Consider the following 24,726-nt stretch of genomic DNA (forward strand, 5'->3'; position numbering starts at 1 on the left):
GAAATTGGCTTGTGGGCGCGATACATCGACGACATCTTCATACTCTGGAATGGAGATCAGGGGACCTTTGAAGCCTTCGTCCAGCATCTCAATCAGAACAATATTGGCATGCACTTCACCTGTGAGTCGCACCCCACGACTTTGCCATTCCTGGATATTAAAATCTCCAGGAACGCGAAGGGTGAACTGGACACGTCGATCTATAGGAAGGCCACCTCTACGAATTCCCTCCTGAGGTGGGAGAGTAACCATCCTCTCCCACTCAGGACTGGAATTCCTAGAGGTCAGTACTTGCGTTTGAGACGCAACTGCTCAGACAAGCATGATTTTATTCGCCAAGCAGCTGATCTGAGGACGAGATTTTTGTCCAGGGGATACCCCGACTTTGTGTTGAGATCGGCATTCCAGAAAGCCCTGTCCCGACCAAGATGCTCACTGCTCACTTCCAATCAACTATCCACTCCACCCACTAAGGTCATGAGAATCATCACCAATTTCGATAGGGGGTCTAAACAAGTCAGGCAGATTTTGGGGCGCCATTGGCAAGTCCTCAAAATGGACCCTGACTTAAAAGACGTTTTAGGTGACCAACCACAAATAACCTATCGTAGGGGGCCGAACATACGTGATAAGCTAGTGCATAGTCACTATGCACCCGATCGCACCAAGACCACCTGGTTGCGATGTAGAACTGTGGGTTGTTATAGATGTGGAAATTGTATAGCGTGCAAACGCATACAGGTTAGCAAGTCATTTGTGAGCAATGTCACAGGCAAGACATATTCAATCCCGCATTTCATTAACTGTAAATCCAGAGGGGTCATATATCGGATCCAGTGTGAATGTGGGATCGAATATGTAGGTAAAACGATACGGGAATTCAGGAGGCGGATAGGGGAGCACTTGGGGGACATCTCACACAAAAGAGATACCCCAATCTCTAAACACGTCCATACTGTGCACAATGGTAGAGCCTCTCTGAAGTTCCTCGGTTTTGATGTGGTCAAACCACCTGTGAGAGGGGGCAACTGGGACAAATGTCTGCTTCAGCAAGAATCCCGATGGATATTCCACCTTAAAACATCTGCACCCTTGGGCCTAAATGAAAGGCTGGACTATGGGTGCTTTATATAGATATTGGTTAAGCTTACTCCTCAATAATAGTAATGTTCAATCCTGTGGTGGCATCCTATTCCTCTGGAAGGGATGCACATATAGGAGACATACTACTATTTCACAATTTTCCAAAACAACCTGATATTGTGTCCAGCTCTTTCTATCTAGTTCTTGTTGCTGCGAACCTGCAAGAAATGTCAGTTTTAATTTGCTACGATCTTGCTCTGTAGCGTTGTCACGGACGCCTCCATTGTGGGACGCACTGTGAGGTTACCTTGTGTTGACATGTTCTCCGTGGTAACCGCTCTCTCCCTCCGCCTCCTGATCCGATTGGTCGCCGTAATCATGTGGTATCGGCGGCGGCGTCTGGTGCGTCACGGCGCATGCGCGTGACGTCACACGCCGACGCCGATGCTGACAGGGCGGTCTCCCTGGAAGAGGCGCGCTGGGGATCTATTTAAACATCATGAAGGTATGTGTCAGTGTGGCTGGTATAGGTTGATGAACCCCCTTAACATTAGGGATACTACCTTTAGTGAGGACCACCAGATCCTTACACACCAAGGAGCAGAGAAGCATTTATTCCTCTGTAGCATGGCAATCCTGCACCATGGATGCCTGCCCCTAGACTTTGACTCTGAACCTTGGGTCTAGTCTTTCATGTAACCGTCCTACTGCAGCATATGTTTGACTGCTACTTGCGGTCATAGACGGTATATTTTTCGTTTTGTCTCTACATGCATTTTATCCCCCTGAGGAGTCGACACGACAGAAACGTGCCACGTCGGGAGGCCTGTAGTCGCTTTGTGTTTTTTATGTTTGTTCACTAGACTAGGGTTCAGGTCCATAACTAGGGACAGGTATCCGGACGGGGTCGCTCTTTTCAGGGCGAGTGCTCTGTGTAGACAGGCAGCATGGGAGCAGGCCCCAATCCTACCAAGTATATAGGGTGATATAGGGCACAGCATCCATACTCTCATGACTGTTTTTCCCTGTCTACACTCCCTTCCGTCAGGCCTGACTCCCTTACCACGCTGATCCTAGTCATCTGGTCGGTCAGGTAAGACTGTCTGTGTCCACACCGGCGCAGCAGTTACATCTTATATTCTTGTCCTACCAGAAGTGGGGTATCCGTCCTGGAACCCCAATACATGTTATACTTGTGTTGGTTGGGTTATACTGTTAGCATTCACCTATGCGTATCAGTGCTAAGTTTTGTCTTTTTTCTTTACCAGCAGTGGGGTATCCACCCAGAACCCCTTGACTATATGTTTTGTATTGTGATGCATCTTCAGGTGTATATTTTAATGTATATCATATAAAGGTTATATTTTAGAAGGATATTTCCCCACACTCTTTCATTGTGGGCCACTCACATATTTCCACTGCATAGGATATCAAATGACTATCTGGGGATTCGAAAGCTGGGCCCACCACAATCAGCAACTGATCGGTTGGCTTCAATAAAAAGAATATGTAATACATAGTATATAAGGCCGAAAAAAGACATTTGTCCATCCAGTTCGGCCTGAACTAGCTAGTCAATAAACTGCAATCAAAGTTAAGAAGAAATTTTAAGGTAGATCAACACATGGTTATAGTGTCTGTTCATTAGTCATTGTCATCCAATGATCTCAGGTCCTTCTCTATTGCTTCACTCACCGACAGGATATGAAGAAAGATCAACAATTGCACCATTATATGAACGTCCAATTCCTGGGAAGTGACCATTGAGAAATATTTAACAATAATGGTGAAGAGAAAAAAGAAAAAAAAAAAGCAAGCTCACAGTATCTTTAGGGACAAAATTCAAGGATAAAAAGTAGTATTCTATAATGGTGCATTTTTCAACCAAAGTTTCAGCAAACATTATTTTCCATGTTTTTTTTGAAAGATTTAAAAATGGTTTATTGGACCCTCACTGTCCAGGACATTTGCTGCTTCTCCATAAGTCAAAGTCAATAATAAAATAAATATATATATATATATATCAGGGCTCCAGATGGCGACCAAAATGGTCGCCAATGCGACTTAGAATTTACAAATGGCGACAAGACTTTTTAGTCTTGTCGCCATTTGCGACTAGACCCGCCGCCGCAGCTCTGCTCAATACAGCGGCGGCACAGGAGATGATGTTCTTAGCAGCGCAGGAGGAGTCTCTCCCTCCCCCCTGTGTTGCTGCTGCCGCCGCCTCCACCAATAAGAAGAGAGACGGGAGGAGGAGGGGAGGGGCTGTGGCCACTGCGCCACCAATGAAGATAACTGACCTGTAATACAAATACAGGAGGCGGGTGCCGGAATCAAATAGCCGACACCCGACCTCTATGACAGGGAGCTGCGATCAGCTGCAGTTGAGTTAACCCTTCAGGTGCGGTACCTGAGGGGTTAATTGTAGCTGATCGCAGCTCCCTGTCACAGAGGTCGGGTGCCGGCTATTTGATACCGGCACCCGCCTCCTGTATTTGTATAAGAAACGTTGGTGGCACAGTGCGCCCCCCCCCCCCCCCTTCCCCAGTATAAGAAACGTTGGTGGCACAGTGCGCCCCCCCCCCCCAGTATAAGAAACGTTGGTGGCACAGTGCGTCCCCCCCCTTCCCCAGTATAAGAAACGTTGGTGGCACAGTGCGCCCCCCCCCCCCATCACCCCAATATAATAAACATTGGTGGTGCAGTGGGAAGTGCCAATAAGGGTTAAAAAATAAAAATAAAAATTTACTCACCTCCTCCAGTTGATCCATAGCTGCCGGTCTCCTGTACTTACTTCTTTCTTCAGGACCTGTGGTGACGTCACTGAGCTCATCACCATGGTAATGGATCATGTGATGAGCACAGTGACGTCACCACAGGTCCTGAAGAAAGAAGTAAGTACAGGAGACCGGCAGCTACGCGATCAACTGGAGGAGGTGAGTAAATTATTTTTTTATTTTTTAACCCCTATTGGCACTTCCCACTGCGCCACCAATGTTTATTATATTGGGGTGATGGGGGGGCACACTGCGCCACCAATGTTTATTATATGGGGGGGGTGCACTGCGCCACCAATGTTTATTATACTGGGGTGTTGGGGGGGCGCACTGCGCCACCAATGTTTATTATACTGGGGTGATGGGGGGCGCACTGCGCCACCAATGTTTATTATACTGGGGTGATGGGGGGCGCACTGCGCCACCAATGTTTATTATACTGGGGTGATGGGGGGCGCACTGCGCCACCAACGTTTATTATATTGACCTTCTACTATGCATTCTGTATTCAGAATGCTATTATTTCCCCTTATAACCATGTTATAAGGGAAAATAATAATGATCGGGTCTCCATCCAAATCATCTCCTAGCAACCGTGCGTGAAAATCGCACCGCATCCGCACTTGCTTGCGATTTTCACGCAGCCCCATTAACTTCTATGGGGCCTGCGTTGCGTGAAAAACGCAGAATATAGAGCATGCTGCGATTCTCACGCAACGCACAAGTGATGTGTGAAAATCACCGCTCATGTGCACAGCCCCATAGAAGTGAATGGGTCCGGATTTAGTGCGGGTGCATTCCGGTATTTTGAATGCCGGATCCGGCACTAATACATTCCTATGGGGAAAAATGCCGGATCCGGCATTCAGGCAAATCTTCAGTTTTTTTCGCCGGAGATAAAACCGTAGCATGCTGTGGTTTTATCTTTTGCCTGATCAGTCAAAATGACTGAACTGAAGACGTCCTGATGCATCCTGAACGGATTACTCTCCATTCAGAATGCATGGGGATATGCCCGATCAGTTCTTTTCCGGTATAGAGCCCCTGTGACGGAACTCTATGCCGGAAAAGAAAAACGCTAGTGTGAAAGTAGCCTAAAATATTAAGTTTAAATCCCCCCTTTCCCAATTTTACATATAAAATATATAAACATTAAATAAACATATTACATAGCGCTGCGTCCGAAAAGTCCAAATTAATTATTATTAAAAAGTATCTCCTATGCGGTGAGCATTCGCCATTTTTTAGTCACCTTGTCACCCCAAAAAATAGCATAGGACTGTTCTATTATGGGCCGAACGTTTCATAAAATGCTAAATGCACGCGGCTTTTTTTGGTGTTTTTTTTTTTTTGCGCGGTATTGAGTATCGCAATACTTTTTTATGGTGACGAAAGCGAATCTAAATTTTGGTTTCAAAACAACCCTACGCCGATCTGATCAGGGTAGCGTTGTCACGATAGCAAAATTTTGATTCAGTTTCGATTTGGCGACTAAATTTTTCAGTTCAGGAGCCAATGGCTACTAGGTATTTTTTTTAGTCTGGAGCACTGTATATATATAACGACAGGCTAAAAACATTGTCAAAAATAAGGTTTCGGTGAATGGCTTTATTATGTACTCCAAAGGCTGTATTTATATCTATTAACATATGTGATCAAGTCTAAGGCCTCTTTCACACAGGCATCATGGATTTGGGCCGGATAAGATGCGGGTGCGTCGTGGGAAAATGCGCGATTTTTCCGTGCGAGTGCAAAAGATTTTAATGCATTTTGCACACGTGTGAGAAAAATCGGCATGTTTGGTACCCAAACCCGAACTTCTTCAAAGAAGTTCGGGTTTGGGTTAGGTGTTGTGTATACAGTACAAGCTAAACTAAAGTATTAGTATGAAGGACTCATCCCTCCAATGTATTTCAACACAATGCTCCGACATTGTAAACTCCATACAGGCAATTAGCGATAACCTTCAGACCTGCAGAAACCTGCTAAACCAAGTCTTACAAAACCTGTGGGATAATACCAGGTCAAAGATCACAAGTGCAGAGAAAGAAGACTAAATGCGACCTGTCACAACAGTCGGTGGAGAAGCTGAGAAGATTGATCTATACCGTCGTTTTGCAGGAAAAGAAAAGATTCAGAAAATGTTTAAAGGGAATCTGTCGCCTGGTTTGACCATTGCCATGTTGAATAAAATACCTTATTTCCTGCAGTGGTCTTCTTTCTTCTCTTCATGGTTTCATTTTGTTAAAAAAGCAATTTTTGTATTATGCAAATGAACCCCGAAGGTGCCCAGAGGGGCGTTATTCTTCACCCTCTGAGCCCAGCAACGCCCCCCTGCAGTGCCTAGCCCGCCTTAATTTAGAGCCCAAGCACGCCTCCTCGTTATGCAGTATTGTCCCACAGCCTAGTTTAACGGCGCCACCCCCTCCACTACGTCAACCAATTCATTCAAGCTACGCACCTGGAATCTTCATTTCATCCGCCGGAAATCTCGTGCAAGCGCAGTACCGCCTACTGCCTGCGCGATCCAATAGCTTCTGAGGGCAACAGCGATAAGAAGACGTCACTGGGCTCGGCGCAGTGACACTTTTGAGGCTATTAATCCCTGATAACACCTCCCTGTGTACAGCTATCTATGTATACACACTTAGGCTCCATTCACACGTCCATTGCGTGTTTTGCGGATCCGCAAAACACGGACTCGGCAATGTGCGTTCCGCAGTTTGCGGACCGTACATCGCCGGCACTAATAGAATATGCCTATTCTTGTCCACAATTACGGACAAGAATAGGACATGTTCTATTTTTTTTTCGGGAACGGAAATGCGGACCCAGAAGTGCAGGTCCGCATTTCCGGAGCCGGACTGCACATCATGCGGCCCCATAGAAATGAATGGGTCCGCAATTGCGGACATGTGAATGGGGCCAAACACAGAGCATGCGATCAGTCATTGATAACACCTCCCCCATGTACAACTATCAGTGACTGACAGCTATCTCTGTATATACACTTACACAGAGAATACTATCAGTCACTGATAACACCTCCCCTGTGTACAGCTATCAGTGACTGACAGCTATCTCTGTATACACACTTACACAGAGAATACTATCAGTCACTGATAACACCTCCCCTGTGTACAGCTATCAGTGACTGACAGCTATCTCTGTATACACACTTACACAGAGAATACTATCAGTCACTGATAACGCCTCCAGTGTATAACTGGTCAGAAAGAACAGAGAAACCTACAAATTACATGTTTTAGTGAATCTTTTCCCACAGCTCATCTGCTCATGCTCTGCACTGTGACTTTTGCGTACCCGCAACACTCTCCCATAGACGTCAATGGGGCAGATTGGCTAATCCTGGAAATGGCGTAAGCTTGGGCTACCTGGACCTGCACCAGAGTAATCACAGGGGCGAGGCTGGATGATAAACCTGTTGCACGGCTAGACTCTTTTCTATAACTATACCAACTATTGGTTGACTCAGTTTGAGACAGAATTTTAATGGTAGAATTGCTGCTGCTGTACAGCAATACACTGGTATAGCTCATACGAGTCTATTACTGTACAGCAGCGGCGGCACGAAGCACATAGCGTCATAGCAACCAATGACGCCGTGCGCTCCTGAATTCAGGAGGATGCCAGTCCGGTATCTCACGAACCGTATTCCATGGACGTCTGCATGATGCTTAAATCTACTTTTAAGCTCTATTCACACCTCATGGTTAGGCTACATGCGGTCCGCAAATTGCGCATCCGCAAAAAAAAAAACGGATGACATCCGTATGCCATACATTTTTTTTTTTTTTGCGGATCCATTGTAACAACAGCCTAAAACGGACAAGAATAGGACATGTTCTATTTTTTTTGCGGGGCTACGGAACGGACATACTGATGCGGACAGCACACGGTGCGCTGTGCGAATTTTTTCGGACGCATTGAAATGAATGGGACCACATCCTATCCGCAAAAAAAAAACAAAAAACAGAACGGACACAGAAACAAACAACGTTCGTGTGCATGTAGCCTTATGGTCAGCGATTGTGAGCCAAAACTAGGAATGAAGCCTCCACAGAGATGCGGTATAGGGGAAAGATCTGTGTTTAGAGCCGCACCTGGGTTTGGCTCATAATCACTGATGGAAATCTCTGACCGAACACTGACATAAGACCAAACCAGCATATGAATGGGTTAACTGCTATACACGAGCTCAGACACATTAAAGAATTATTATATTAAATAACCAGTTGTTTTCATGCTGTAAAAAGATACCTCACTGGGATGGACTTTGCAATGTGACACCAGTCAGAGCACTAAAATAATATTACTAACCAAAGCGAGGAAATCCACTTCCATATATAGGGTCACTTATCTTCCCGTCTGCACCAGAAAGGCCACAAACTGGAGCATGCTGCTGTTGTGCACATTTTTTCAACTTTTTGGGGGGTTTATTCACCGCTCACCAAAGCAGCAAATGGTGAAAGGCCGGAGCAGGCGGTCCGTCACATGTATTTTAATCTACGCCAGGAAACTGGCATATATTACAGTAGAGATCTACACCAGCTCCCTGTCTGGTCTACATCTTTGCTTTGTCACACCGACCAGTACAGGTGCAGTATGGAGTGGGCTCGGCATGAATGTTGGTACCTGCATCCCCTGGAAGTAATGGAGGCCATTATGGCACCAAAAATGGTAAAAGGCAGAGTGGACCCAGCATGCATGTGGATCCAACACTTCCTGAACTTTATGGCGGCCATTATGGCACATAACAGGTAGTATTTAGTGTTAGGACCCATCTTACAGAGATCGCCTTGACATTCGGCAGACGGGCTTAGATGATTTTGTACAAAACACATTTTCCCAGCATCTCACTTTATAAATAGGCGCAGTATTAGCACTATAATATTTTTTGTGACTATGGCATTATTGTACTTTATCTGGTTTGCAGAGTGCTGTTGCATTCCCCCTTTTTTTTGCATAAATATTAAGAGCCATGCACATTGGTAATTGCAATGCATCTAAAGCAAGCAGGGGAGAGATTAAGACCGGCGTGTAAAACTCTGGTATCGATAACTGTCCTCCCATGTCACATAAAATGTAACATATGCAAAGTAGCGCCTAGTCCGTGGCAGAAAAATAAAGCCACGTGCAAACATGGGAATAGGAATAATAGAGGGGAACAGAACCCTTGATAGATAGGATGTAGTCTAAGGGTACTTTCTCACTTGCGGCAGGACGGATCCGACAGGCTGTTCACCCTGTCGGATCCGTCCTTCCGCTATTTTGCCGGGCCGCCGGACCACCGCTCCGTCCCCATTGACTATAATGAGGACGGGGGCGGAGCTCCGGCACAGTACGGCAGTTCGCGGAGAGAGGCCACCGGACTAAAAAGTCGGACATGCAGGACTTTTAATCCGGCGGCCTTTCGCCGTGCACTACCGTGCTGCGCCGGAGCTCCGCCCCCATTATAGTCAATGGGGACGGAGCGGCGTTCCGGCGAAATAGCGGAAGGACGGATCCGACAGGGTGAACAGCCTGTTGGATCCGTCCTGCCGCAAGTGTGAAAGTAGCCTTACATGTAAAACACTAATAGTAAAGATCAGGGTGGATTTGATTTAAATCACGATTTAAATCACTAGTCAGTAAGGCTTAATTTAAATCAAAGTTTTCTACATAAAGACTAATTCTTGCTGGTATAACTTATAATATGCAAGTAGATGAAGATTTAAACAACTTTTCATATTAGTTTGATTAGTTTGATTCTGTATTCATAGGTTTGTAGAAGTTAGGATAAGGGTATTTTTCTCATCTCTGTTCATGTTATAACATTTTTGCTGTGAAGAAGAGGCATGTGATCTCTGCTGAGTCAAATTCAGTTTTAAGAACTGCAAAAGTAAAACAAGCATCTGGGATAATATCTTGTAGGCAGAGAAACTGCCCAATAATCTTACAAAAACCTCTGGAAGAGCATGACATTGTGAATGGATTCATGGAATTTATTTACCCAAAAAATTAAACATATACAGCCTTAGGCTACTTTCACACCTGCGTTCAGGTGTCCGCTCGTGAGCTCCGTTTGAAGGGGCTCACAAGCGGCCCTGAACGCAGCCGTCCAGCCCTAATGCATTCTCAGTGGAGGCGGATCCGCTGAGAATGCATCAGTCTGCCAGCGATCAGCCTCCGCTCCGCTCAGTGAGCGGACACCTGAACGCTGCTTGCAGTGTTCGGGTGTCCGCCTGGCCGTGCGGAGGCGAGCGGATCCGTCAACACTTATAATGGAAGTCAATGGGGACGGATCCGCTTGAAGATGACACCATATAGCTCAATCTTCAAGCGGATCCGTTCCCTATTGACTTTCAATGTAAAGTCTGAACGGATCCGTTTAGGCTACTTTCAGACTTAGAAAATTTTCTAAGTAATAATGCAGACGGATCCGTTCTGAACGGATGCAAACGTCTGCATTATCGGAGCGGATCCGTCTGATGAAACATCAGACGGACCCGCTCCGAACGCTAGTGTGAAAGTAGCCTTTTTCTACATAATTAAAAAACTCATCTTTATTTCATGATGGAATAACATTTGGATGGTAATATATTTTCCTCAAAAAGCATTTTATATAAAAAAAAAATCTTATTTTTATTTATATTTATATATTTTTTAAATCAATGATTTTTATTCACCCTGGTAAAGATACAAATGCAGTAGAGTTAACGCTCCCAAAAAAAAAAGCCACTGAAAGGCAATTGAAGATGTTGGCTTACACAACTATTCTAGTTAACCCCTTAAGGACACAGCCTTATTTCACCTTAAGGACTAGGCCATTTTTTGCAAATCTGACCATTGTCACTTTAAGTGGTGATAACTTTAAAACGCTTTGACTTATCCAGGCCATTCTGAGATAGTTTTTTCGTCACATATTGTACTTCATGACACTGGTAAAAGGAAGTCAAAAAAAAAATTTTTTTTGCATAAAAAAAATACCTAATTTACCAAAAATTTGGAAAAATTAGCAAATATCAAAGTTTCAGTTTCTCTACTTCTGTAATACATAGTAATACCCCCTAAAATTGTGATGACTTACCATTCCCCATATGTCTACTTCATGTTTGAATTATTTTGGGAATGATATTTTATTTTTTGGGGATGTTACAAGGCAAATCTTGAAATTTTTCAGAAATTTACAAAAACCCAATTTTTAGGGACCACTACAGCTCTGAAGTCACTTTGCGAGGCTTACATAATAGAAACCACCCAAAAATGACCCCATTCTATAAACTACACCCCTCAAGGTATTCAAAACTGATTTGACAAACTTCGTTAACCCTTTAGGTGTTGCATAAGAGTTATTGGCAAATGGCGATGAAATTTGAGAATTTCATTTTTTTGCCTAATTTTCCATTTGAACCCATTTCTTCCACTAACAAAGCAAGGGTCAACAGCCAAACAAGACTGTATCTTTATTGCCCTGACTCTGCCGTTTACAGAAACACCCAAAATGTGTCCGTAAACTACTGTACGGCCACACAGCGGGGCGCAGAGTGAAAGGTGCGCCGTTTGGTTTTTGGAAGGCAGATTTTGCTGGACTGTTTTTTTTTACACCATGTCCCATTTGAAGCCCCCTGATGCACCCCTAGAGTAGAAACTCCATAAAAGTGACCCCATCTAAGAAACTACACCCCTCAAGGTATTCAAAACAGATTTTACAAACGTTGTTAACCCTTTAGGTGTTGCACAAGATTTAATGGAAAATAGAGATACAATTTCAAAATTTCACTTTTTTGGCAGATTTTCCATTTTAATATTTTTTTTCCAGTTACAAAGCAAGGGTTAACAGCCAAACAAAACTCATTATTTATGGCCCTGATTCTGTAGTTTACAGAAACACCCCATATGTGGTGGTAAACTGCTGTACGGGCACACGGCAGGGCGCAGAAGGAAAGGAATGTCATACGGTTTTTGGAAGGCAGATTTTGCTGGACTGGTTTTTTGACACCATGTCCCATTTGAAGCCCCCCTGATGCACCCCTAGAGTAGAAACTCCAGAAAAGTGACCCCATTTTAGAAACTACGGGATAGGGTGGCAGTTTTGTTGGTACTAGTTTAGGGTACATATGATTTTTGGTTGCTCTATATTACACTTTTTGTGCGGCAAGGTAACAAGAAATAGCTTTTTTGGCACCGTTTTTTTTTTTTGTTATTTACAACATTCATCTGACAGGTTAGATCATGTGGTAATTTCATAGAGCAGGTTGTCACGGACGCGGCGATACCTAATATGTATTCAATTTTTTTAATTTATGTAATGTTTACCCAATGATTTCATTTTTAAAACAAAAAAAAGTTTTAGTGTCTCCATAGTCTAAGAGCCATAGTTTTTTCAGTTTTTGGGCGATTATCTTAAGTAGGGTCTCAGTTTTTGCGGGATGAGATGACGGTTTGATTGCTACAATTTTGGCGTACATGCGACTTTTTTGATCACTTTTATTACCTTTTTTTGGGAAGTAAGGAGGGCAAAATATCAATTTCATCATAGTTTTTTATTTTTTATTTTTATGGCGTTCACCGTTCGGGTAAAGTAACATGACCGTTTTATAGATCAGGTCGTTACCGACGCGGCGATACCAAACATGTGTAGGGAATGTTATTTTTTTAATTTTTAATCAGTGATAAATGTGTTTTTTGATTTTTACTTTTTTTTACTTTTTTTTTTACCCAGACCCACTTGGTTCTTGAAGATCCAGTGGGTCTGATGTCTGTATAATACAGTACAATATATACTGTACTGCACTGTATTTTACTTACACTGAACAGATCTATGCCTTTTAGCACAGATCTGTTCAGCACCATGGACAGCAGGATGCCTGAGCAGGCGTCCTGTTGCCATGGGAACCTTCCCAGTCTGCTCAGAACTTCGCAGACGGGGAAGGGTGAGGACGGGGCTGTCGGGGGGCTGTCTGGGAGCTCTCTCCCTCTCCCATCGGGGGGCTGCAAAGGCACAGCAGCCCCCCGATCGGAGAGGGAGGGAGCTCCCTGAGCTGTTAACTTTTTCCATACAGCGGTCCGTACGGACCGCTGTATGGAAAGGGTTAAACGGCTGACATCGCATGACCGATGTCAGCCGTTTATACCAGGGTGTCAGCAATGTGCTGGCACCCTGGTATACCCACTAACCACCAACGATTATTCAATGGGAGGCGGGCGGGGGATCGCGATCCCGCCTGCCGCACCGCCCGCCTCCCGCACCGCCCCCCCTGCACCTCCCACCGGGCTAAAATCATTCAGAGGTGCAGGGGGGGTGATAAATATATATTTTCGCCACACTAAAGTTTCTGATCGCCGCGGTCAGGGACCGCTGGGATCAGAAACTGCAGAAATCGCAGGTCTGAATTGACCTGCGGTTTGTTGCGATCGCGGACATGGGGGGGGGGTCACGGGACCCCCCCGCGCATTTAGCCGAGGTGCCTGCTCAATGATTTGAGCAGGCACCTTGTTCCGATCACAGCCGGCCGGGCGGCAGTGATCAGAACAACACATGACGTACCGGTACGTCATGTGTCCTTAAGGACTCGGGAAACATGCCGTACCGATACGTCATGTGTCCTTAAGGGGTTAAAGCATCTAGTTAAGCAAGTGTTAGTTACACTCTACTACATCTGTATTATTACATATTACACGTTACAATGGGAAATTGTACATGCATAGTATGCGATCCATTAAAATGTGGATAAGGGCTCATGCACACGACCGTATGCCGCTCCGGGACATATGGCCCGCTCACGGACGGTAGGTCTTGGAGGGCATACGGTCGTGTGCATGAGCCCTAACTATGTGGAAAAAGTTGGAAGACAACAAGTAGGCAGGTGCTATAAGGCTTCAGACCAGTCACTGATTACTTAAAATTTAGGGTAAAGGGTAGCAATGTTTAACTATTGCAACAACGTAACAGGTCTGATGAGCTGGAAACCAATGAATAACCCTTCCTGCTCTTTCCACACAAAACATCGGTAATTGTATAACCAGTCAGTAGAGTATACAGTATGTTCCTGGCTTCAGCTCAGTTTCATCTGAGTGCTACTTGACCTTCAGGATTGGACAGCAACCTTCACACCACGTAGTGCAGTAAACCGTGGACACATCAAATGAGGCATGTATTACAGTCAATACCATGGGCATAACAGGTGGTTAACAAAATCTTTGTCTAGATGACACAAAAGGTCATGCAGAAAGTACGATGCGCTGCAGAGAAATATAAAAATGATTCCAACAGTCGCCTCGCAAGCTGACCTGTCGGGTCTTCTATGCCACCCTAAGGACGGCAGGACAGAGTGGGAGATAACAAGTAAGGGCTCATGCACACGGCCGCTGCAAAACATGGATACTGGCTGTGTGCGTTCCGCATTTTGCAGAACGGAAGGGCTGGGTCACAATAGAACAGTCCTATCCTTGTCTGTAATGCAGACAATAATAGGACATGTTCTAGATCTTTGCGGATGCCACGGAATGGACATATGGATTTGGACAGCACAAGGTGTGCTATCCGCACCTTTTGCGGCCCCATTGAAGTGAATGGGTCTGCATCCGACTTGCAAAAAATACGTTTAACTGATGCCAGGACATAGAGATAGCCTGAGTTTTGCTCTCTGCCCACATATGGATTGATTGACAGTTTTTCCTATATACAGCTGTTACAAGAAAACCGCCCCCGCTGATCCTAGAGGCTCACTTGCATATACAGTGGGGGAAATAATTATTTGACCCCTCACTGATTTTGTAAGTTTGTCCAATGACAAAGAAATGAAAAGTCTCAGAACAGTATCATTTCAATGGTAGGTTTATTGTAACAGTGGCAGATAGCACATCAAAAGGAAAATCGAAAAAATAACTTTAAATAAAAGATAGCAACTGATTTGCATTTCATTGAGTGAAATAAGTATTTGAACCCCTACCAACCATTAAGAGTTCTGGCTCCCACAGAGTGGTTAGACACTTCTACTCAATTAGTCACCCTCATTAAGGACACCTGTCTTAACTAGTCACCTGTATAAAAGACACCTGTCCACAGAATCAATCAATCAAGCAGACTCCAAACTCTCCAACATGGGAAAGACCAAAGAGCTGTCCAAGGATGTCAGAGACAAAATTGTAGACCTGCACAAGGCTGGAATGGGCTACAAAACCATTAGCAAGAAGCTGGGAGAGAAGGTGACAACTGTTGGTGCGATTGTTCGAAAATGGAAGGAGCACAAAATGACCATCAATCGACCTCGCTCTGGGGCTCCACGCAAGATCTCACCTCGTGGGGTGTCAATGGTTCTGAGAAAGGTGAAAAAGCATCCTAGAACTACACGGGAGGAGTTAGTTAATGACCTCAAATTAGCAGGGACCACAGTCACCAAGAAAACCATTGGAAACACATTACACCGCAATGGATTAAAATCCTGCAGGGCTCGCAAGGTCCCCCTGCTCAGGAAGGCACATGTGCAGGCCCGTCTGAAGTTTGCCAATGAACACCTGAATGATTCAGAGAGTGACTGGGAGAAGGTGCTGTGGTCTGATGAGACCAAAATAGAGCTCTTTGGCATTAACTCAACTCGCTGTGTTTGGAGGAAGAAAAATGCTGCCTATGACCCCCAAAACACCGTCCCCACCGTCAAGCATGGGGGTGGAAACATTTTGCTTTGGGGGTGTTTTTCTGCTAAGGGCACAGGACAACTTGTTCGCATAAACGGGAAAATGGACGGAGCCATGTATCGTGAAATCCTGAGCGACAACCTCCTTCCCTCTGCCAGGAAACTGAAAATGGGTCGTGGATGGGTGTTCCAGCACGACAATGACCCAAAACATACAGCAAAGGCAACAAAGGAGTGGCTCAAGAAGAAGCACATTAAGGTCATGGAGTGGCCTAGTCAGTCTCCGGACCTTAATCCAATCGAAAACCTATGGAGGGAGCTCAAGCTCAGAGTTGCACAGAGACAGCCTCGAAACCTTAGGGATTTAGAGATGATCTGCAAAGAGGAGTGGACCAACATTCCTCCTAAAATGTGGGCAAACTTGGTCATCAATTACAAGAAACGTTTGACCTCTGTGCTTGCAAACAAGGGTTTTTCCACCAAGTATTAAGTCTTTTTTTGTTAGAGGGTTCAAATACTTATTTCACTCAATGAAATGCAAATCAGTTGCTATCTTTTATTTAAAGTTATTTTTTCGATTTTCCTTTTGATGTGCTATCTGCCACTGTTACAATAAACCTACCATTGAAATGATACTGTTCTGAGACTTTTCATTTCTTTGTCATTGGACAAACTTACAAAATCAGTGAGGGGTCAAATAATTATTTCCCCCACTGTATATATATATATATAAAACATAATTTCTCTCAGCGGTACGGACACATATGAACATGGAGCCAACACAGATGCCTTCAGCACCCAAGCGCACATGTAACAGGTCAGCCAGTGTCATAGGTCCAAATCTGCTGACAGACGCCCTTTAACTATGAATATACTATTTATCTAATTATCTTTCCAATTTGTGGTCACGGTGACAGGACACATAAGGGCAGACACCTATGCCACCCTTACCACAGTAAATAGCGCAGGAATTTTTAGTAATATTTGACTTTTATACAGAAGATAAATACAAACTATGTAAGATTCTAATGGAAACATTCAGGATTCTATTTTTTTTTTCCGTTTTTGACCTTCACATTACTATCTGCAGCAGTTTCAAATCTCTCCTTATCTTTATCTGGTCATCAATAAAACGTAGCGATTTCTAACAATAAAGTGACAGCCCTCGGTTCAGCAGGGCGATATCTGAATTCCAGCATTCATAAACAAATAGCTTTTTATCACATCAGAGCGCAAAGACAATTTCTATACAACTGTGCAAAAGTTCAAAAACAATAAAGAACGACGACGGAATGCAAAAATACCTGGAGCGTCCTCTCAATAGGAAGAAGGGAGTAAACTGCTGCTACACTCCTCTGACAGCTGCTCATCTTCCGGAAAATCCAACATGCCCTATCCTTATCTCCCCTATCATCTGCCATCTACACAGGCCTGATAATATGACTCCTCTGGCAGTCTTATTTATACTGCCTCCGATTGCCCGATGGCCGAGCAAACTCTCATTCATTGGCCAATTCAGATCTTTCAGCATGTCCTGTCCCTTTCAGCATGTCCTGTCCCTTTCAGCATGCTGAAAGATCTGGATTTGCCAGCAGCAGATTGTGCTATGTAATCACGATCTGCCGCCGGCACACCGCGGGGGACGAGCGATGGCATAGCTCCTCTCCTGCTGCGGAGGACAATGCTGCATGTAATAGCAGTGGTGTCCTCTGCTAGCTATCTGGTGACTTCCAGGAGGGAGCGCTTCCCTCCCGACAATTGCTTGCAGCATCCGGGTGTCAAATACACTCTTAAGGGAGGCATTAGATCAGGCATCCTCAAACTGCGGCCCTCCAGCTGTTGTAAAACTACAACTCCCACAATTCCCTGCTGTAGGTTGATACCTGTAGGCTGTTCGGGCATGCTGGGAGTTGTAGTTTTGCAACAGCTGGAGGGCCGCAGTTTGAGGATGCCTGTATTAGATGGTCGGGCAGTCCCAAAGAAACTGTCGGGTTCAGCCAACTTACGACTAATGTGTATGGCCTGCTTAAAGCGACCCTTTGGTTCAAGAAAATAAAATCCCCCTTAAGCAGGGAATGAAGAAAACATTTAAATGATGATCTCCTTCTCATCGCTTCAGCTGCAGATACGCCAATTGTCAGGTTCCTCTCCTGTCATCTAACAGGGCCTCAAGGGTTCACAGGACAACTATTAGTTGTGTACTCCACCAATCTGGTCTTCATGGAAGAGTGGCAAGAAGAAAGCTATAAGAAGTCTCGCTTGCAGTTTGCCACAAGCCATGTAGGTGGCACAGCAAATGTGGAAGAAGGTGCTCTGGTCAGAGGAGACCAAAGTTGAACTTTTTGGCCTAACTGCAAAACGCTATGTGTGGGGGAGAACTAACAGTGCAGATCACCCTGAACACACCATCCCCACCGTGAAACGTGCTGGGGGGATGCTTTTCTTCAGCAGGGACAGGGAAGCTGGTCAGAGTTGATGGGAAAATGGATGGATCTAAATATAGGGCAATCCTGGAGGAAAACCTGGGAGAGGCTGCAAAAGACTTGAGACTGGGGAGAAGGTTCACCTTCCAGCAGGAAGGACAACCCTAAACATACAGCCAGAGCTACAATAGAATGGTTTAGATCAAAGCATATTGGCCCAGTCAATGTTCAGACCTAAATCCCATTGAGAATCTCGGGCAAGTCTCTCTATCTAATCTCCATCTAATCTGACTGAGCTTGAGCTATTTTGCAAAGAAAAATTGGCAAAAATGTCAGCCTCTACATGTGCAAAGCTGGTAGAGACATACCCCAAGAGACTTGCAGCTGGAATTGCAGTGAAAGGTGATCCTACAAAGTCCTGACTCAGGGGGCTGAATACAAATGCAGACCACACGTAGGCGCTCTTTCACACCAGCTGAGGATCAGGCCAATCGGCCTGTGTGAGGTGCTGCTGATCACCCAACAAACAAGCAAAATACTTGTTTCTCGCAGGATCATATTTTTCATACGGCACCTAAAATCGCTCATCAGCAGCACATTGTCCTGGGTAAGCCGGGGTTGTGCTGCTGACATTAAGCAAAGTGAATAGGGGGCAAAGAATTGTAATAACCACGGTACGTCCACCTTTCACTTTGGCTCAGACCACGTGAAAAGGTCCTTTAAACAAGTGCCGATCGGCTTGTATATCCCTGATCTGAGGTCATTATTGGTCCAGCACGTAAGAGTTTCCTTTTACACTGGGCATTCCCCATCATTGCCCACTTATTTGCTACATTTACATGCTGCAATCATCCCCCCACACGGAGATGAACAATCATCACTACGGTCATTCTTCTCCATACAGTTCCGGTATTGGTGTACACAGGGATGTGCTCCCACCAAATGACTATTTTAGGCGAAACAGTTTGTCGGATGATCATTGGAACCTTGGGAACAAGTATTAGAAGAAATGTTTGTTCAGGATATCTGCTCTAATCCTCAACCTGTGTAAAAGGACACTAAGTGCATACAATGGATAAGAAGAACAGTACAAGGCTGTTCAAACACACGAAGGTTGAAATGGCAAGGAGAGCCTATCAAAATGTAATCCATTTAGGAGCCTACCAAAATCTGCAGATCCTTTGTCCTGCTGGAAGATAAGCCACTACAAACCACCTACCTTCCCCCAGTCCGAACATACATGTTTGTAGGTAGGTCGTTTGTCCACATTACATGAAAGGCCTGCCTTACACCAAACTGCACTTTGTGAACCTGGTCTTCTAAATATTATCTAGGTTACTGCTAGACTGGCAGTTGGAGAGGACTTCATCGGTCAAGCAGTTCACAAATGGATTGTGATATCACGTTATACAAGCATCGCTGGACATTGCTCTGGTCGCTGGGGACAACAGAGGCTTTGCCGCTTAAAAAAATCGGATTACTAAGGCCTCGTGCACACGACCGTATGTATTTTGCGGTCCGCAAAAAATACAGATGATGTCTGTGTGCATGCCGTATTTTGCGGAACGGAACAGCTGGCCCCTAATAGAACAGTCCTATCCTTGTCCGTAATGCGGACAATAATAGGACATGTTCTATTTTTTTGTGGAACGGAAATACGGACATACGGAATGCACACGGAGTAACTTCTGTTTTTTAGTGCGGACCCATTGAAATGAATGGTTCCATATACGGTCCATAAAGAAAATACGTTCGTGTGCATGAGGCCTAATGCAGAGAGGGAAAAAGTGGCTTCACTCCTACTGATTCTTTGGCCACAGTTTGGTGCTAATGTGGTGGAGACAGACCGGTAACTAAGGCCTCGTTTACATCTCAATGTCCGTGAAAAAAAATCCATCCGTGAAAATGTCCGTGAAGGATCCGTGCTTGGTCTGCGTATCCATTTTTCCCCCTCTGTCTGTCATCAGTATTCCACAGACCCTGCTCAATAGAAAATTTATTTCCACAGCATTTCCTAGCAATGATCTGTGAGAAATGGACCAAATATGGATTCAATCCGCGTTGCGTTATTGTTTTTCATGGACCCATAGACTTCAATCAGCAGGTTTGGTCTACATCATGGACCAATGGAATGCATGTCTATGTGGGGGGTTTTTTCACTGATGTGTGCACAAACATACTAAAACCAATGGGTACGTCTGCTGTCTGTGGAAAATGGGGATAGCGAGCGTCAGTGAAAAACAGAAATGTGAACAAGGCCTAAGGATGTGATGCCTGACAACACTGATAAATCACTCGTAGGGATGAGTGAACTTGTGTTTCAAATTTCGGCGTACAAGGTTCGGGATATCTAAGAATTCCGTTATGGATTCCGCTACGACCGACCATAAGTGGTAGCGGAATCCATAACGAAATACTTAGATAACACAAGTTCACTGAACACTAATCACTGGCTGTCCCCAAGAGCAACCAGATCTATCTCAGATGACTTTTCAGCTCAAAGCTGGATTGGCAGCAGAGTAGGTAAAAGCAGCTGGGCAGCAGAACGCCATGCCATTCGCCAGATCAGCGTACAGTCCATTTTTATTCAAAGAAATTCAGATGGAAAACTTCTGAGATAAAGAATGGACTTTGAATAGAGTTTTATATACAGAACGTCTGACAACTTCCATTGTGAGAAATATCACACACCACGCATCATCTGCTTAGGGCCAGTGTATAAAGGAGCAATATTACAGCAAAGAGATATATATATATACACACACACTATATAGTGGTCTGTGACTACAAGGCTGCTATCCAGAGAGGTTGATGTAAACCAGTGCAGCATGAAGGGTGTCAGGAGAGAAGCCTATGGGTGGTGATGTACAGTCTTGTAATACGCCTATATGTGGATAGAGTCTATCATTATCATCACACTACATCTGATGACAGGAGCCTGGCTAAAGAATGCCAGTCATGTAACCATTCTGCCACAGAAGGCTATAACCACGGGCACCTGTCATGCACACAACGTCCTCTGTCTTACCAGAAAGCGGGTGGATCCGGTGCCCTGATCAATGGCCCCCACTAATGGTCCTAGGACAAGTCTGTTGGAAGCCGCCATGCTCCTGACAGTGTAACCCGGGATGACTGCTCGGCCTCTCCCACTTCTAATGCACGCTGCCCGGCTCACACATAGCCATGCCACACAGCCAGTGACGTCACGGGGCGCTGACCGAGCTCCACCAATCCGGAGCTGGAGGTGTGCGGCGAGACGTCACCGGCGCTGTACGCAGGCGCGCCTGCTGGGCGCTACGTCACGTTGCGAGGCTCTGGGACTGGGTAACCTTGGTGCCCAGTACTACTGTGAGAGCCCCGAGGTCACCGGGCAGCCACGTGTTCTGGCACAGCTGTAATGTCAGAGAGGAGCGCTAAGCTAAGCTGGCCTGACCGGTTCCAGCGGAGTGGGAGTCACAAGTGTGCTTGTTGGATGACATTAACATTGGCATCTCTCCCATGTCTGCCTGCCTCACACGTGATGCTCCAGAGGCTGATGTAACCCAGTGTGGCATGCCAGAACCTGTGGAGGTGGTGCCCAGTAACAGCTGGCACTAACCTCACAAGTTCACACATATAAGTTGTTGTGGATTTAATAGTGCAACCTCCCCTCCCCCCCTGTGCTTGCTTTAGGTCTCATTCACATTTATAGCTATGCTACTCAAAATTGGGGTGAGTATGATTCTATCCAGACATTGGGGTCATTTATGAAAGAGCGCTGTGTGCCACACGGTCTTGATATCCCCTGCGTTGCAGGAGGTGCGTGCCTGGTCATTTAAAGAGTTGCTTTTATTAAATGTCCCAAATGCCCTAAAAATTATTTTTCTAAAGCCCTGATTTCCTGCGCGTTTTAAATTCACTATTCTCCACATCGCTGACTTCTCAACGGAGTACGGACTGTGCGCTGTATTAATGGGGCAGCAGAGAGTATGGGCAGGAGCACATATTGCTATGCCAGGATAAGCTGAGTGGGCTCCTGCTTCGCTAAAAGCTTACATACAGGCACAGGCAGGAGCCCGCTCAGCTAATCCTGGCATAGCACGTGGTTACAGGGTACCCATGTGCTATGCCAGCATTTAGTAAACCTCGGGGGCACAGGCAGGAGCAGCAATGCGAACGCAGGAAATCAGGGCTTTAGGGGGAAATATCTATAGTAAAAATTCTAAATCAATAAAGTATATTAGAAAAATATTTGAGGCCATTTGGGACATTTAAAATGCTGATGGCAGCGACACACCCTGTGTTTCAGAAAGTGATGAGGGAGGCAAAGAAAAGCCACTTGCGCTTAAAGTTAGGAACAATGGCATTTAAAAAGTCCAAACCCACAGTTTGCAACTCTTACACCAGTTTCTGGTACATGGGTCATAGTAAATGACCCCCAATGTTTTACCGTATGTCTGCCGAAAAGCGCTGCAAACAGTGATTCTAGGGGGGCATGCTGCGTAATGTAAATTCAGTGCGAGGTGTGAATGCCTTCATAGAAGAATATTGGCATCATATTATGTCCCTGCTCAAAATGGACATAGTGGCATAAAGAAAAAAAGACAATGCAACAGCACTCTGCAAACCAGAAAGTACAATAATGCCATAGTCACACAAAATGTTATAGTGCTAATGCTATGCCTATTTATAAAGTCAGATGCTTGGCAAATGCATTTTGTACAAAACCATTTGAGCCCATCTGCCGAACGTCAAGGCGATCTCTGTAAGACGGGTCCTAACACTAAATATTACCTGTTATGCGCCATGTTGGTACCTGCATCCCCTGGAAGTAATGGAGGCCATTATTGCACCAAAAATGGTAAAAGGCAGAGTGGACCCAGCATTAGTGTTGAGCGAACTTGTGTTTTAAGTTCGGCGTCTAAAGTTCGGTTTCGGGTTATCAAAGAATCGCGTTATGGATTCTAAATTCCGTTATGGTCCGTGGTAGCAGAATCCATAATGCGATTCTTCGATAACCCGAACTTTAGACACCGAACTTAAAACACAAGTTCGCTCAACACTACCCAGCATGCATGTGGAATCAACACTTCCTGAACTTTATGGTGGCCATTATGGCGCATAACAGGTAGTATTTAGTGTTAGGTTTCCGTCTTACAGAGATCGCCTTGACGTTTGGCAGATGGGCTCAAATGGTTTTGTACAAAATGCATTTGCCAAGCATCTCACTTATAAATAAGCATAGCATTACGGTAGCACTATAACATTTTTTGTGACTATGACATTATTGTACTTTATCTGGTTTGCAGAGTGCTATTGCATTGTCTTTTTTTCTAAAAATTTTTAGCCATGGCAGCGTGCACCTGCGCATTGGGATGTGCTGACTAACCCCCTTTTCTTTGCATAGTGGCATAAATACATTGATGAATCTGCCCAGGGGCTGCTAGGTGGAAACTCAGCCGTGTTTTGCGGATCCGCAATTTGCAGACCGCAAAACACTTGCGGAAGTGTGAATGGACCCTTATTGAAAGCCAAAACCAGGTTTGGGTCAAAAACACAGAACAGGTGCAAATCCACTACATCTGATCTCTGAAGGCTTCACTACAGGTTTTGGCTCACAATAAGGGTCCATTCAATCCAGAACGGGTGCGGACATTCATTCTCTAGGGGGCAGGAATGGATGCGGACAGCACACAGTGTGCTGTCCACATTTCCGGAGCACGGCCCCGAACTTCCGTTCCGCGGCTCCGGAAAAAAATAGAACATGTCCTATTCTTGTCCGCAATTGCGGACAAGAATAGGCAGTTCTATGGCAGTTCTACGGACGTGTGAATGGATTCTAACTGAAGGAAATAACTGACCAAATAACTGAAGTGTGAACTCAGCCTAAGGCCTTATGCACCTGGCCGTGGCCGTATTGCGGCCCACAAACAGCTGGTCCGCAGTATGCGGGCTCTGGCCGTGTTGTCACGGAACCATGAACCAGACGTACAACAAGAGATAAGTGAAAATAAGAAGGCTTTATTGAAAATAAAGCTGTAAAGCAAAAGTCCAAACGAATGGTGAAACCGAAGCAGAGTCTTTGAGAGGACAGAGATCAGGAACCAGAAGGGTAGTCAGACGAAGCCAGGATCAGGAACCAGCAGGGTAGTCAGACGAAGCCAGGATCAGGAACCAGCAGGGTAGTCAGACGAAGCCAGGATCAGGAACCAGCAGGGTAGTCAGACGAAGCCAGGATCAGGAACCAGAAGCAGCAGCAGCAGTCTTAGAAGCATGTGAACACAGGAGGACCAAGCAAGGAACTGAAGCCACAGACCTCCTATATATATGAGCTAGGCATCCAGCTCCTCCCAGTGGGAAGGAGGAGCCGCAGGGTGGAAGGCTACAAGAAACCCAGAAACCAAGATGGCCGCCAGCACATGTCAAACGAAGGAGAACAGCAAGAAGGTAAGACCATGACAGTACCTCCCCCTCAAGGGCCCCTCCTCCGCGGAGCAAAAAACGGTTTCTGAGGGAAGCGTGCGTGGAAGGCTCGGAGCAAGGCAGGAGCATGGACATCTGCGGAGGAAACCCAGGAACGCTCCTCTGGACCATAACCACGCCAATGGACCAAAAACTGCACCCGACCGCGGACCAGGCGTGAGTCCAGGATATTGCTCACCTCATACTCCTCATGATTGCCCACTCGGACCGGACGAGGCCGAGGAACCGAGGAAGTGAAACTATTACACACCAGTGGCTTCAACAGGGAGACATGAAACACGTTAGAGATCCGCATGCCAGGAGGAAGCGCAAGGGCATAGGCTACCGGGTTTACCCTGCGAA

At 45.4% G+C, this 24,726-nt stretch overlaps 1 protein-coding gene and 1 long non-coding RNA gene across 4 annotated transcripts in view; one reads left to right on the plus strand and one right to left on the minus strand.

The window, feature by feature from the left end:
- GK (glycerol kinase) overlaps positions 1–21,113 on the minus strand; it is a 103,254-nt gene extending 82,141 nt beyond the window's left edge. For all 3 annotated transcript variants that reach the window (XM_040425000.1, XM_040425001.1, XM_040424999.1), the window contains exon 1: positions 20,951–21,113. In XM_040425000.1, the coding sequence (XP_040280934.1) occupies positions 20,951–21,028 (78 nt within the window). In that variant the 5' untranslated portion in view covers positions 21,029–21,113. The remainder of the gene's footprint in view (positions 1–20,950) is intronic.
- Positions 4,653–14,422, plus strand: LOC120995651. The gene is made up of 3 exons (XR_005777641.1): positions 4,653–4,662; positions 12,611–12,613; positions 14,276–14,422. It is a non-coding gene; the product is annotated as an uncharacterized LOC120995651 (long non-coding RNA).
- Positions 21,114–24,726: the final 3,613 nt, after the last annotated feature.

The sequence above is a fragment of the Bufo bufo genome, chromosome 3 (genome assembly GCF_905171765.1).
Source record: "Bufo bufo chromosome 3, aBufBuf1.1, whole genome shotgun sequence".
NCBI classification, from domain to species: domain Eukaryota; kingdom Metazoa; phylum Chordata; class Amphibia; order Anura; family Bufonidae; genus Bufo; species Bufo bufo.